The 15,932-nt window shown below is 43.1% G+C and overlaps 1 protein-coding gene across 1 annotated transcript in view; it reads right to left on the bottom strand.

Moving 5' to 3' along the window:
- The window catches only part of insrb (insulin receptor b), an 88,293-nt gene that overhangs the window by 14,358 nt on the left and 58,003 nt on the right, over positions 1 to 15,932 (bottom strand). Inside the window, exons 4-12 of the mRNA XM_083970492.1 lie at positions 10,808 to 11,016; positions 10,547 to 10,680; positions 4,477 to 4,616; positions 4,080 to 4,224; positions 3,766 to 3,980; positions 3,052 to 3,178; positions 2,571 to 2,821; positions 1,523 to 1,690; positions 1,202 to 1,400 (exon numbers count right to left, since the gene is read on the bottom strand). Coding sequence (XP_083826618.1) covers positions 1,202 to 1,400; positions 1,523 to 1,690; positions 2,571 to 2,821; positions 3,052 to 3,178; positions 3,766 to 3,980; positions 4,080 to 4,224; positions 4,477 to 4,616; positions 10,547 to 10,680; positions 10,808 to 11,016 — 1,588 coding nt within the window. The remainder of the gene's footprint in view (positions 1 to 1,201; positions 1,401 to 1,522; positions 1,691 to 2,570; positions 2,822 to 3,051; positions 3,179 to 3,765; positions 3,981 to 4,079; positions 4,225 to 4,476; positions 4,617 to 10,546; positions 10,681 to 10,807; positions 11,017 to 15,932) is intronic.

Here is a 15,932-nt window from a genome sequence, read left to right as displayed (position 1 = left end):
AATCAAACCAAATTAAGAGACAGAAATCCTGTAGTGCACCTTTGTGTATGCTCAAGCTGAAACGCTGTTTATGAATGAGAGAACGAGCTTCCTTCAGAAATGACAACCATCAAAGTGTCCTTGAGTCATGCACGAGCTGCTGCAGTGGAGCTTTTCGTTCACTGTGCAGTGCAGTAAAGGACTGAATTAATGTTGAAAAAAAAAAGAAGCCTCTCTCTCATCCCCCCTTTGCGTGACGGAAAAAGACAGCACAGTGGGTATGTACTCTGTTCAGAGGGTTCAAAACACAGCTAAGGTGTGTGTGAGTTTGGGTGTTTGCGTGTGTCCAAAAGACAGTCTGCATGACTGAACCCCTGACTGGCATGAATGATAATGGGCACAGTAATCACTCCCCTAGGGAAGTGAAGGGAGAGACTGTGAGTGTGTGTGTGTGTGTGTCAGGGGAGAGAGTAGGGGCACCGGGGCCCAGACAATCAACACGCCCCCCTCCACTCTAAGCCCCCCCACTGCAGTATCCAGTACAAAAACAAGGGTCTGGACAATACCCCCCCGCCCTCGCACACTCACATACACACACATGGCGAGACAAAGCTGGCACAGACTTGTTTTGAGGCACACATCATGTTGGTTGAGACAAAAGAGGAGTGATACAGTGTGGCTGGACAGAGGCCCTCCAGTGTTTCTGCTGCAGGGCCACAAACAGGAAACAACAACAACAACAACAACTCAAGAAGCTCCTCTTGTTGCCACGGGAACACTGAATGTAACGAACTCCGACTGTACCCAGGCTGTTCAGCCGAGCCCAAATTCATGATAAGTTGTGACCAGAACTGTAGGTGGCATTATTGTGGCAACTGTAACAAGAAAGACACTTAACGGTCTCCTGTACTTATTTGGACTTTCCAGTACATAAATACAGCCTAACTAGAGTAATTACTCACTGGTTATTTCAGCCTCATTTAGTGGTGGTGATTTGGCATCTTTTGACATCTTAAACTTACAGATTCTCTTTATAGAAGTTTTCGGGGAAAACCAAAGTGATTTAAGTCAGATGTGATCTAAGGCAGGGCTGGTCATAGCTACAATAACAAAATGACTGTCAGTAAAAAGTTAAATAAACTGTGTTACTGTTGATCTTAAACATTACTGTCTCTCTATTATCTATTCTATCTATTACAATTCGACAACCGATGATGTATACCTGCTCTCGAAGACTTCATTGTGGAGGTAGTTCTCAAAGGTCTTGCGGTACTCTATTTCCTCCAGCTCCTTCTTCAGCTGGTTGTCCGTCTTAGGGCAGGCGCAGCACCTGCCCCCTGAGGTGGGCTCGTCTGTGTGGTTCCACTTCTGCTCATCCTCACTGTCCAGGTGAGTCGGGGTACGGGACGGCAGCTTCATTCCTGGGTGGGAGAAGCAGGTATTAGGGAAAAACCAGAGAAACAAATGTGAAATGGGCAGCAGTTCGTTTGTTTGCAGATATCCCCCCAGGCGGACTTAAGCAGGGCAACCTGTGGATACCGACCTTGTAGGCAGTAGTCAAACTTGTAGAGGTCACTGTCCTCGGCCTGCTTGCGACAGATGACCCTGTAATGGGTGATGTTGCCATTGGGACTGGTTGGTTGTTTCCACTTTAGGATGATCTGGGAGGAGGAGTTGGAGGAGGAGATGGGGTCCAGAGGCACTGAGGGCTCTGAGAAGGACAGAGGAAGAAGAGTGAGACAAAAGTCAGGGCACCAACATTAACCATGGCTCATTCTTTTTGTGACAACATAAGCAATCATCATCAGACAAGGCTCAATGGGGGTTGAGGAATAAGGTTTACCTCAACTGTTAGAGTTTGTACTTGAATTTTCCAAAATACTGATCTCCAAGTTTAATCACAATGATAACATAATTTTACACTTCACAAAACGGCCTCACACAAAACATGATCCAAACTCGAATAAATGAATGATTTGATCAGTTCATTAGTACTCATCAGTGACTGGAGGTTGCCTATGAAGTAAGGGTTGTTGACTGCCTGGGGCACTAGTGCATGGGGCAATGATTTGCTTGTTTTTTTGTTTGTTTGTTTCCTTATTTGCACATTTACATGCATGCGTGAAGAGGTGACACTGTTCACATTCCTCCCAGGGTTTTTTCTCTGTTCTTATGATTGACAGTTTGTAGCGATAACAAGCCAGGAAACATAGTGATGCTCAGGAAAAAGGTGGGAGGGTAGAAGAATTGCTACCAAGCAAACATAGATGTAAACAATGCAGGCTGAAAATATGGAAAACATGTTGCAAATTATTTATGAAGAAGGAAATGCATTCAGCATGTTTGTTATGCCTCAAAGACACAACACAGTGTGTTTTGGTGAGTGACACTGAATGTAAACAGAGCTGTATTATTTCCAGAGTAAACACCACAGGGTAGCTTTAGGTCAGGGAAGTCAAGTCGAAGCAAAAGTGAGTCTGTATATAATTTCTTTAAAATCCATTTGTAAAGTTATATCTCCATTGAATCCAATATCCAGTACAAAGTCTATAAAACACAGAGATGTTTTTTTTTAATGTGGTAAAACTCACTGGAGGCGTTGGTGCGGACATAGATGATCTCGCTCTTGGCTCCATGAACCTGGTGCTCATCTGATGCAGACAGTTGGGTTTTAACCATGATGGCATACTGAGTCCAGGGCTTCAATGGCCGGATTAAGTGCCCTGGGTCCTCCACTTTTTTACCGTCCGTGGGACGTGACGGAGGATCAACATCAGCGATTGCCCAGCTGTTAGAGCCACACGCGTCCTGGCCATCAAACTCTGTCACGTTCTTATATGGCCTGAAGCAGATGGAAAGAAAGCAGTCAGATGAAACTGCCTGACAGCTCAGAGGCAGAGAGAAATCCTCTAACTTGTGGTATACTTTTCAGAGAGGGTAAGCGAGGCCAGTCAAATCGACCATAGCTGTAGCTCAGTGAGACTAATGACTGTTACTTACTGTATGTGTTATGACATGGTACAAAAGATATCATTTTTAATATATATAATATTATTATTATATAATACTTACGCCTCTTTGTAGAGAACCATAAATCCCAGCAGGTCTCTGAAATCTAAGGGCCAAAAGGGCTCCCACCGCAGCATAATCATATTTGATGTTGTTTTGATTGTAGTGAACTTCAGCAGCTTGGTCTCACCTAAGGGGCAAAACAGACAGTGTTCAAGACATTGCAATCAGGACATGTTTAAACCCAAAGAAAAAAGCAGGATAACTATACAAACTAATCCTACCTGCATTTTTATGATGTATTAATTCATAAAGCACATATACTTCTAAAAAGCTCATTACATACAGTGAAGCTTTTATGATTAAGGTGTTTTTTGTGTCTGCCAATATATAGCCCAATCTGATTTCACTTATGTAATCTGAGAATTAGATATAAAGCCTGAATAAGAGCTACATCAATACTAAAATGAATAATTCTCTAATATGTCTATTATTATGTCTTGAGATCTGTTTCTAAATGTTGTGACATGTTAAATAAAAAGTGCAACAATATAACTGCATTGAGAAATCAGTGGCAGAGCCCAGTTGTAAATAAACAAACCACTGTACATATTCCTGACAACTGAAATGGTCTGCTGCATAAAACATGCAGTTGCACTATTTAAAAAAAAGATACAAAAGGACTTAAATATTAATATTTAAAACAGGAATAATCAGAAATGTAGTAAAACATTTTTTTTTTTTTTTTTTACAAAAACACATAAACAGTTATCTTACAGGAGGCTTGGTCCCCGTTGTTTCGTACAGCAATGTCATTCTTTTGGTTGCGGTCCTTGGTTCCCGTTAACTCCTCCATTTTTCTGATTTCTGACATGCAAAGTTTGGAGTTGTAATGGAAGAATGTACGGCCACGCTCGATGGTTAGATTGTGCTTGGACCAATCCCACAGTTCTCGCAGGTTCTGGTTGTCCAGTGCATAGAAGGCGTAAGTGCTAAGAGAGACAGGTGGAGGACAGATAAAGACATTTAATATGTTGCATATTTGTTTGAACTAAACATCCTTTCAGAGGAGAGAAGAGGAGATGACTTACTCTCCCTCGAGATGCTCGCCCCTGATAGTGCGTAGTTTGCGGAGGAAGGAGAGGGAGACGAGGGCGTACGCTCTGCGAACAGTCAGGTAGCCTGTGATCTCCTCAATCTGGCCCAAACTAGCCTCCAACTCAGCAGCTATGTTATCTGTGGGGGAGAAAGTTGGTCATGTTAACATCCACCGGGTGATGGAAGAAAACGGACAGATGGTCACACGGTAAGACAAATGCACACATATGCATGTACAAGCAGACTGGCAAAAGTGAGTAGAATAATTCCTGACGAAGAGCGGAACAGACACTGACAAACTTCAGCGATGGAGAAAGGAGGAGAAAGACAGTGAGAGAATCAGCGTCTCTGCAGGAGGCCCAGCAGGCGGTCTAGTGTAGTTGTACTTACTCCCTCCTCGAATCTTGATGATCATGTTGCCATGGAGAACGGTGCAGCCTCTCATAGCCTGGGCTGAAGTTACAGAGTCGATTGTCTTATTCCCCACACACAATTTAGGACACAGGCCCGCGCACGGCAAACAGGTCAACCTAGCACACACAGATGTATGAAGAGATTAGGACCTTCAACACAACATCAACATCAGAAAAAGACGTGTGTCACATGAAAAAAAACAAAAAAAACTTTGATGCATCTCTCACATGCAATTACTATTGGTAGAAAACCCTATAGGTACAGTTCAGTTACAGAAACATGGGGATATTATACACAGTTGATCAAAAAATGTGACGACAGTGGTTGATACATTCCAAAGCTGTACGACAACATTCATAAGAGCAAACAACCAATGTCCCAGTAATTTCTAACTAAACGAGCCAAGTGTGACAACGCTTAGACATCGTGGAGAATTTACAGAGTAATTATACATTCGACAGAGAAATATGATCTGCATGCAGATATCAGAGATGGAATGGAGCAGGACCGAGTGGTATGTGGCAGGAATTCTCGGTGACGTACCGCTGAGGCGTGGGCTTGGACCGAGAATGACACGGCATATTCAAACAACAAGGCTGAATCTGTTCAGAGGAATTCAGATGATTGAAATTCTTCTACTCAGTGGAATCTATTCTGACTTTTAAATGCAGGCAGAAACTGACCCAGATATTAAAAGTTCTTGTTTTCACCTTGTTCCTAAATTTCTTTACGATTTAACAGTAGAAAAAAAAAACTGCTTAGAAATGTCAAGTGTAAGGTTTCAAACTGATCATTTAAAGTGCATGACAACCAAACAGATGCCTTGCAATTCAATGAATGAGCTGTGATGTATTCAGAGGTGAATCTGTATAATTCTCTCAATTAATTTGATAAGTCCCATAGCGATTCCATAGGCTTTTAGGAGCAGAATTAGATTACACAATCTCTCATCCACATCTGAGCCTCCTTTATTTTTATTAGCATTGAACGACAGAGGAGAGAGCTTTCTCATCCTTTGCTTCAATTACCTCTGTCACACATGCAACACACACACACACACATGCACACACTTGCACAAATGCACATTCACAGACAACAAAAACAACACGACTGCAACACCAGCTGCAGTTCCCAACAGGCTTTCCTCTGTTTATCTCTCTCTTTTCTCTCTCCCTCTCTCAGCTCTATGAGTTGTGTCCTCTTCCTGCAAACATGTGCTTGTGCATGTGATCACATGCGCACACATACACGGAGCAATGAGGCCTTGATAGTGCTGCCTTTCAGGAAACCCATTCTCAAAAGGCAGGCCTTGTCTAGCGAGCAGCCGGCTACACGGCATACAGAGAAAAGAGAACCGATGCTTCATTCACAAATGAGCACTTTTTTTCTTTTTGAAGCCCTCTTGAAAGAACATAATCCCTCTCTTTAATTCCACTTCCAGCCTTGACATCCCTAACCACAAAGGGCTGCTCTACATATAAACTAAAATGCTTTATTTTGGTTGGTGGGCGACCTTAACGTATAGCTTTGAACACTAACGCTGCTGAATGAAAGGCTTCTCCACCCACCAGCATTTTATTCAGGGTGCTGCTGCTCATGACGTGACAGAGATAACAAAAGTTGGGTAAAAATCATCTTTGTTGAAGAATCGATTTAGAGATCAGGAGAGGGCTGATTGGGAATCTGAAGCAGAGTCTGATCAGAGTTTCAAAACTCAAAGTTAAGGTGACAATGACATCAAACAGCAGCCTTAACAGCCACCTTTTACAAAGCAGCCCCTGTGCCAAAGTAACGACTAACAAAGGATGTTGTTGTTCGTTACAGGGTCCATGCAAGTTCTACAACATGAACTGCCATTTGTAAGCCCACCCTGCTTTAATTCTATGTTTATGCAACTCTTATTAGAATCCCCCTCTCCAGGAAGCACACATACACACACATACACATACAAGTGCACACACTCCCCCCTCCTCGCTTAACAGCCAGGCTGTGCTATAGACACTATTCACCATGGTGACATGCAACACTGACTCCCTGCGGTGCTGTTTTGGTCCTTGTCTGGCTTTTTCTGTCCACCCTGAGAGCGCCAAATGACCCATTACACACCTGGCTTCTCCTAGTTTCCATCTTATCATGCTCTTAATAATTCACATCCATCAGAAGCCAAATCATTGTTTCCCCTCTATGACTTCTGAATGAGTGGAAACACACTGTAATGATCTCACTGAAACAACAGTGAAAAGAAAAAAAACTCTGGGATATTTTGTGTGTGTGTGTGTCTCTCTCTTTCTTTTCTCCCACATGGAAAATCGTATATTCAGCTCCTCAAAAGTAACGCTCTAGTTGCAGTGTAGAAAGAGAGAATGTTTTGGGCCGTTGTACTGAAAAACACAGACACACAGGCAGACAGGCTGGGTCCAACGGCAGCTCTTAAAGGGACAGTGTTTATCTGTCCGGCTGAACTCTGTGACTTGGGCTCCCGGGTCTGCTAGAGCCATCGAGAACAGAGGCCCAGGCCTGGCAGAACTAGACCAAGTGTGTGCACGTGCGCGCACACACACACACACGCACACATACACATCTGTACTACTGTGCTGCTGTCACAGCTTCCAGGAAAAATGAGCAACCTCTTTTCATACAGTAGACGTGAGTGAGGGATGGCCAAATATCAGGAGTGCAGAGCTACCTTTCTGAAGAGACAAGCAGAGATAGAATATGCAGCAACAGCGTGTAGAACTTAACGTTGTAGTGCACATGCTTGGATTATACCTGGGAACATTTTAACCCTTTTAAAAGGGATTTTACCATCAGAAATATTATAGTATTCGTCTGACAGTTCCCATGTCAAAATCACGAGACGCTTTCTGATCTAATATACTAACAGCTTTACATTGTGAATATCCAGACGAATGTTAATTATCAAAAATTTGCATAATACTACAGAAAGACGCCAAAGGGAGGCAGGATTTTAATATACAGCTGATTATATTTGCATCACAGAAACACCATGATGCAAACAGTCTGGGTTTCTGTCTCCGTGGAACATCCCTATTCTTTTTCAATCCCCACTGATGTGCGTGTGTGCGCGCATTTATATGATTTGTGCTGTGCCTGACTATCTGGGCGTGTGTGAGTGTGTTTGGGTGTAGCTTCTGCCTGACTCAGCTACTGTGATGACGCTTGTTCTTGCTACAACCGAACCGTAGCAGCAACGCACACATACACACCCCCCACATACACACACCTAATGTCGCAACAACAGAACTCACAACGCAAAAGAAAAGTCTTGTTCGTCACATAATGTGCAGCACACGATACATCCATGTGAAACACACACATAAACAAACACACGGAGACATAAGGGATGCCATTCTGCCTTATGCCTCAGGGTGTATGACTGAGACTTAAAGCAATGTTCTTTTCAGTCTAAGCACCTGATAATCCCTGCAGGCTGGCAGCATGCAAGGGAAAGTCAATCTCTCTCTTACACTCACACACACGAGACACCAGATACGTTTAGAGAAAGTCATTTTGGGTTGAAATCTCTTTACCGTTTCCGCTGAGTGTACTAACAGTTCTGTACACGTGAGAGTGTGTTATATTTACTTAATAAACACATCTATATATACACATACATACACACCGTATACACCTCTCTCTATCTGAATGTAGTGGACATTTCCCTTCAGCCTGCACCTGGAAAAAGTAACTTGACCATACACTTAACTTGGAACAAGCTAATGTAGTCAGAAATGCGCACTGTGCACATAAACACTCAAATGCATGTACTTACACGCGCATACAAATATATGCACACAAATACACATACGCACACATGCAGGTCTACCAGAAACATACCGACACCATCAATCACCAAGCCACTTGTGGATTTAAGCGACGCAGACAACCTGCTCTTATTAGAACAAACTAAAAGTCTCTATGTGCCCCTTTCACTCCCAAACAACAACAACAACTACAAAAAAAAATCTCTGCTACTAATAAAGACTTCTGCCATAGGTTTAATACACAACAGTTCTTCCTCTGGTGGTATGTGTCTTGGCATATGATAATGTTTTTGTTAAGTATGACTAGCCTGGCAGCTCCTGTCATTGCTGTTTTGTCAGATCGGCCTACCCGCAGACAGACAGACAGACAACGTGAGTAGTTCATCCATCCACGTTTCTACTGGAAAATGTTTTGTCCTCACTGCCCAAGCCGATGTATGTGTTTTGAAAGCATGCAAACAGTAGCGGTTTCAAAACACACACTTGGCCTCAAAACAAAAACATGTCCTCCCTATTTAGCAACAGCTACTGACACTAAATGAGGAAGACAGTGATGTCCCCCCACCCCCACCCCACCCCACCACTACGAGGAAGAATGCTAAATAAGGTCGTGCCCTTGCTTGTTGCACACACAGACAAAGCTGTGAGTAAAACAGGACCAGGTGAGGTCTAGACAGTGTTTTGAGGTTGGTTTTACATTCAAAGTACTTGACTGTCACTGCCTTTTATATTAAAACAAGAGGTATGGTGTACTGCGTGGCACACTTCTCGAACAACCTTAAAAACACAAAGACAAACTTTTAATATGTCCACTGAATCCTCACCATTATTCAACGATTCTTACTTCCAATTTACCGTTAGTTCACACAAAATAATCCCATGCGAACCACTCAACCAGGCTAAGTAAACAGGTCCCAGACTGACTGTAAAGTTGAGGCCAGGTTACTACCGAATAATCCTTTCAATGGGAAAATAATTGGCTGCTGGGTGCACAAAGACCCAGTCACATTATTTCACTCCAGCGCACCCTAGCAGGCCATTTTCAAAATAATCAACACTTGAGTGTGATTAGAAATGTTACATGATGCTGAGGGAAAAAAACGTGTTTTTGTAGGCAATACGAAATTCAGGATAAGTAAATGAAATATATGCGTATAATCTGCAGACTTAAATGCTTAGGAAACGTATTAGCAAGTGCTGTAGAAAAAAAAGTTCTTATGTCAGTTCAGTCCAGCTTTGACTTGATGCAGCTGTGTAATCAGAACGTGTTGGGAGGCTGTGAAAACACCAGGGACTCCTTTACAAAAACTGAGATTAGAGGATGTATTTGCATATGAAATGACGCCGTCTTGTGCCTGTATGGACGATTTGTATGTGGTACATCTGACTTACATGTATCGTACCAATATTAACTGACAGTGCTGCTGGATGTGTGAGTCATAAAACCTATGTTTCAACTGAAATGTTTTCAGTCAGTGCTGAAGTTTTTACAAACATCATATGCGTCATTCTGTGGTCTTTTCTTAATAATTGAGAGAAAATATGATTCATATGGAATTTTAACAATGTAGCTTCTCTCATTGACTAAAAGCATTCACACAATCAACTGTATGAGCTCACTCACCAATTACACTAATAATACGTGGTTGCTGCAATACAGCTGTATACATTCTTCAGTTATTTAATTCTTTCAAAGTATATGGCAATTTAAACATTTGCCGCACCTTATATATTGGTTTTATTTAATAATTAATTCATGAAAGCACCACAAACCACAACTGTCAACGAACACAACAAAGAGAATCAAATTCTTTGGGAAACACGGGCCTGAAAAAAGCTCTTTAACAGCTAAATCAAAATCATCAACATTCATATTCATTCTCTGCAAGGTCACAAATTAATGAATGTTTTTACCAGCTAAACAGCACTGCTTACAGTGGCCAAAGACTTTCTTCGTTCTTGTAATACGTTCTCAGCAACAAAGCTGCTTCTCTGCCAAGGAGAGAGAGAGACTTTCCATAGGGGAAAAATACCTCTGCCTTTCTGTTTGATCAACTTCCAATCCATCATCTCTTGTGTGCAAATGTTATTGAGTGTGTTCAGTGACCACAGTCCACTGGCTCTGCTGAGGTCACAGTGGGATGATTTGTTGTGGGTGACAGTTACATCTCCGATCATATAATGATGGGCCACCATCAATAACACAGCTGTGTTGATGGTGGCATTAAAGGTGTGTGTGTGTGTGTGTCACCCAGACGTACGTAGTGGAGTTTATAGTGGTGTATCCAGAAGGACACTCTGTAATACAGGCCCCGTTATGGATGACATATTCACTGCAGGCCGACTCCCGATCCAGGTTCAATTTCTTCGCCTGCTTACATTGGTTGTGAAGCTCCTGGAAAACAAGAACAAAACACAAAACATGTGTGTAAGTTTACTACAACTTTGAGCTAAATATTATTATATTTTTTATATTAAATTGCTACAGTAGTTTGCCTTAAGAATTCAACTTATTGACCAACCTGGCAGAAGGAGAAGCTGACACAGCGCCAGCCCCTGAAGACGTAGTATCCAGGAGGACATTTCTCTACACAGGTGTTCCCATGTTGGAGGTTTCGGCAGGCCACACAGCTGCTAGCGTTACCTGGCTCCGAACAGCCACCCAGGCACTGGTCATTGCAGCACTGGCCCTGGAGGCTACACGCACCGTGTTTACAGTTGTCCAAGCACACTAAGGGGGAGGAGAAGAGAAGGAAAAAAGGGAAAGAGGTGGTTAATATCAGGTTTGACACATTTTATCTGAGCTGTATTTTATACATTCACGATGTGTTCGTGAGGATTATAACTACTCCTGGCTTAGATGGTATTTTGGAGATGAGTGGCAGAGCAGTTGCAAAAAAATGCACAATTGCCCTGCAGAAGGAAAGGAATATAAAAACAAAACAACAAACACAGCAGCACAGGGGTGCATGTAGGCAGGGATAGTTCTCCCTGTCCCTGCCGCTCCGCCTCAAAACATTAAACCAAGAAGGGGTGGAGAGAGCTAAACCCTGTGGTCAAACTGGCCACCAAGTGGTAGTTTGCTCTGATCTGGGAGCAACGAGGGAACCGCATGCATGTTTGGAGTGCACGTACACACATGGACATGGCTGCATGTACTATAAACAGGTGTTCTCAGCTCTGCCTTGTGGCTCCTTGTTGCCTCTTTAATGTGGTGCGGTTGTTCAAAGAGAAAATGATGATAAGGTCAAACCAAAGTCAGAAATAACAAAACACAGCAAACACAACATAAGTGATTTCCTGTTTGGGTGATGGATTTGCTGGTTATGTATAATACTGAAATATCAACGTTCTTCCATGAGGTTGGATGAAAATCTAATTTGCACAAAGACACAGGATTAAACAAACACTAATTAGACTTCAAGAACACAATCAGAAAAGTGCCAGGTATAATTTGCATGCAAACATGCAGTTGGGCAGCAAATGATTGCCCACCATGAGAGAGCGAGTGACCACAATTTAGACTTGATAGTCTGTCTGCAGCTCCATGGAAACAACCTAAACTGCTAATAGGCTGAACAATATATGTCATTGGCTCGTGTCAGCTTTGATTTGATCTGAGAAACAGCATTTGGTCAAAGTGCCTGAGTGTCAGTTGTGATTGGATTAGCAGTCAAGTTTGACCTGTGCCCTGTAATGATCTAATAAACTAGCTGTTATTGCCTTGTGTGTGAGCCAGCGGAGACTCATTAGATCTCACCTTATACCAGGCACACACTAACTGGCGCAAACAGGATAGAGACCCGCCATTAGTCAGGGTTGGCCAGTATTTACTGTAGCTGTAAGTTAATTTTTAGTCTACTATTATCCACTTAGGCAGTGAAGGAAACAGCAGAACGGCTGCATTGATGCATTTTCAGGTGAAATAATACATATCGGATTTATCACCGACTCACACCTTTAGATTACAGCATAAAGTCTTGATTTTCAATTAGCAAACATGCTAAAAACGCCAAACCAACAATCAGTCTATCAGATGTCAAATCCTTTAATTTACTTTGGAAACCATTAGAGAAAACTGCAAAAATATTTACACCGTATCCAACCTCTGAGAGGATTTCCTGTTCATGACCCTGTGTGTTAATGGCTGTCCCTCACCATGTTTCTCAGTATACTGTAAGCTTTGATATTATGTGCTAGCTGAACCAAGTAGTGTTTGTGCAAGAAGGAACATGTAGGTCAAATAAAAAGCTACAAACATTTCTAAGACTTTTTGTGAGCCTGCTTGAGGTCCTTCATAGGTGAGAGCAGCATCAAGGTAGGAATGGTTGTGCGTTTGAGGGAAGGTCTGCACTGATTACTCTCCATAATCGACAGCTGTGCCCATGAAAATAAGTCAATCAATACTTTAAATTGGCAACTCTTTTCTTTAGCTAATTTATTTGTGGCAGCTAGTCACTATTAACAACTATATAATTAGTTCAGTGGTTTAATGGTTTATTTTGCACAAGAAGAACAAAATAAGACTAGGCACACATCACAAAGATAGATAACATGAAGTGCAGAAGGAGGAAAAAAACTCAATGAGCTTATGTAAAGCCTCCACCCATAGGACAAAGAAAAATATACTAATATAAGCACTTAAAAATGTTAAAGTAATAATTAAGACCAATTGAAGAAGATGGGAAATGTGAATATATAAAATCGAAAAATATCTTTTGGTGTAATTCGTTTTTTTATCATAAATAACATCACTGCTGTCCCTTATCTGAGTTAATCTGAGACATCTGAGTTTTAAAGAAAGCTCTCTAACAGCTAAAAAAAATAGAAGAAACAGTTTAGATCAGTGAATCAAACTGTTGAAAGGTGAAAAATGCAATGGGGGCATACTATGCCAGCCCTCATGGGATGCCACCTCTGTGACGACATCACAAGTTCTCAGTGCCAAGGATACAGGCTAGGACCCTCTCCCCAACCCCTCCTGTATGGGAGGGCTGTCCATTGTGCTGCCTGAGTAAAAGCAAAGAGGACTAATGGGTTTGTAAGAGGGGGAGAGGAGGGGTGTAATAATGAAGTTAAGAGAGAGAACAATGAAAAAAGGGACGGGAGGTCAAAGCCGTGAAGAGGGAGAGTGACTAATGTAGAAAAAACGTCATCTCTGACCTTCTGGAGTAGTTCATGCAGGGGTCGCTCCACTGCATTTTCTTTACTATGAGCTAGTAAACCAACCACTGCACAGTTGTCTCTGACCCACAGAGAAAAATGCATAGCTCTTTCCTAGCCCTCCCCCTCTCCTCTGTCTGCTGTGTGTGTACATGCTGTGACCACAGCATCACATAGCTGAGCAGGGAGGGCTGAGACAGCTCCCCCCGAATCCAGCTCCAGCCCAGGATCCATGCCGGAGTGTCGCTCCAGCCCCAGATCCACCCTCAGCTTCAGCCAATGTGTTTGCTGGCTGGGGGAGGCAGCCATTCAATGGCCTCTTCCATGTTGGGAGGAGAGACGCCCAGGGTTAACCCTGGCCTTGCTGGGGCAGACAGGGGGCAGACGCAGCTAAGGAGCCAACATGAAAGGGAGGATGAATCTGCTGCTGCTGCTGCTGCTGCTGCTGCTGCTGCGGGTGAATTACAACCAGCCTGAGACAGAAGCAAGGCCAAAACACAGAGAGGTGGATCTGGTAAATCAGGCTTACATTAAATCCATTCAAAAACATGGGTATGATCCACTGTTGTTTACATCCCCCTGTTATGATGAATAAATCAATGCACTACCCTGCTATTTTATTTCATCATTCAGTTATTTTTTTAATCCAGTTTCAAGGCATGTCTGCCCCTTTCCTCTCCCCTTTCTATCCGACTGGCAGAACAGTGGATTCAGAGCAGAGTACTACAGTAGAATAACACCACGACCGCAGCAGCATTATTCCCCATTCTGCTCACGCTAGCGCTGGGCTACACAAGCTAGCTGGCTGCTATGCCAAACATGCTCCAGTCAGCTCACTCATTCATTCATCCCCTCCTCCTCCTCCTCCTACTCCACTGTCCTCTTCTCTATCCCTCCTCTCTGCCACAGCCTCACCCTGCCCTGCACCACTATCTAGCTCGCTATCTGCCTGCCTGCCTTTCTAGGCCACTCGGCCCCTCCCACTTTCATTCATACAACGCCTTGTTTTGTTTTCATGCTGGCTGGATGGGGGGTGGGGGGGGGTGGAGGGAAGGAGGCATGGATGGATGGAGGGATGATTTCACTCACGCTTCAACAACAAGAGGAGGAGGCGGTAGCATCCTGGAGAGCATATCTCTCATTAAACTAAACACACATACACACATGTGAAGCTTCGCTGTGTCATTCAATAATTTGCTTGCAGCTTCCCTCTTCAGTCACACACACAGTTCCAGTAAGGCTTTTTAAACGCAAGGCCTGATCAAAGGTGTGCTGTGTTTACCTTTCATTTGGCCGTGGCAGTAAAGCACCCTGGCTGCTCAGTCCCCAGGGAAGGAACATGGTACAAGCTGGGCAGCCAATAGCACGCAGCCACACACGGCAACACTTCCTGCTCTTAACACATAAAACCTCCCCTTTAATTGGCTGTGTTGTCTATAGGCGAAGTGCTCGGAACAATAACAAACACGTTTTTACCCCAGAGCCATTTGCTCAGGAGAACACATGCACGCACACACACTCATAAGCCCTCTTACACACACACAGCTGCTGGATTCACGTTTACTATATTTGGCCACAGTGGGAGTCCTAAGCTTCAAAAGCTTTGCTATAAACGTTTCAAGTGATCTGATGTAAGACATTCGCCCTGAGAGAGTAAAGGGGAGAGAGACGAGGGGGGGAGGGGAAAGAGTGTAAACAACAACACACTGATCGTGGGGAGGGAGAGCGATCCTGTCATCAGAAGTGTCAATATACATGCGAGCGAGAGCGCACACACACTCACAGATATAAGCGCGCACGCCGAGGCAAAGGTCTGTTTGTGTTTGCTACAATGGCCAACAGGAGAGTAGCAGAGGAGGGAGAGTAGAGGTGAACTGAAGCGACAGCGAGGGAGGAAGATGGGAGGAAAACAAGAGGCAGGAGTGACGTAGATGAGGAAAGAGGAATGGTAACATAAGGTTCTGGTGAACTAGCCAGCAGATAGACAGTCGTTTGAGCCCTTTATTCAAATTTAATATCTTTGCAGCATAGATACCTTTTATGAGCACAGGTTATTTAAAAAAAACCCTTTCTTCTATTGAAATCCATATGATTATATATAAAGTTGAACAAAGGAAGCATTATTGTAACTGTATAATGTATGCACATCTTTATTCTCTCTAGTTGCAGGTGTTTGCTCTAGTACATTTAGTCTGTCATTGTGCGGTGCTGCTTTCGTGGCCACACCTCCCTGTTTGGGGGTGTCGCTGGCTGTGAGGAATTCATTTCATGGATGCATCTCGTGTATTCTCTTTGTCAGGTTGAGTTCTGTAAATTTGAGCCACAGGCTTTCACTCAAAGTATAAAAACTGTCACATTCACCACTGTTATTTACGTTGATGATGGCCTTTTGCTGAAATGTGTTCCTTGTTTGCCCCATATTAAGTGAGATGAATCATTCTGTGAACGCCTGTGTGTAGATAGCATCACATCGCAATCTGGCAG

The sequence above is a fragment of the Trachurus trachurus genome (assembly GCF_905171665.1).
Source record: "Trachurus trachurus genome assembly, chromosome: 4".
Taxonomy (NCBI): domain Eukaryota; kingdom Metazoa; phylum Chordata; class Actinopteri; order Carangiformes; family Carangidae; genus Trachurus; species Trachurus trachurus.
The sequence above is the reverse complement of the archived record's forward strand: the minus strand, read 5'-3'. Positions and strand labels throughout refer to the sequence as shown.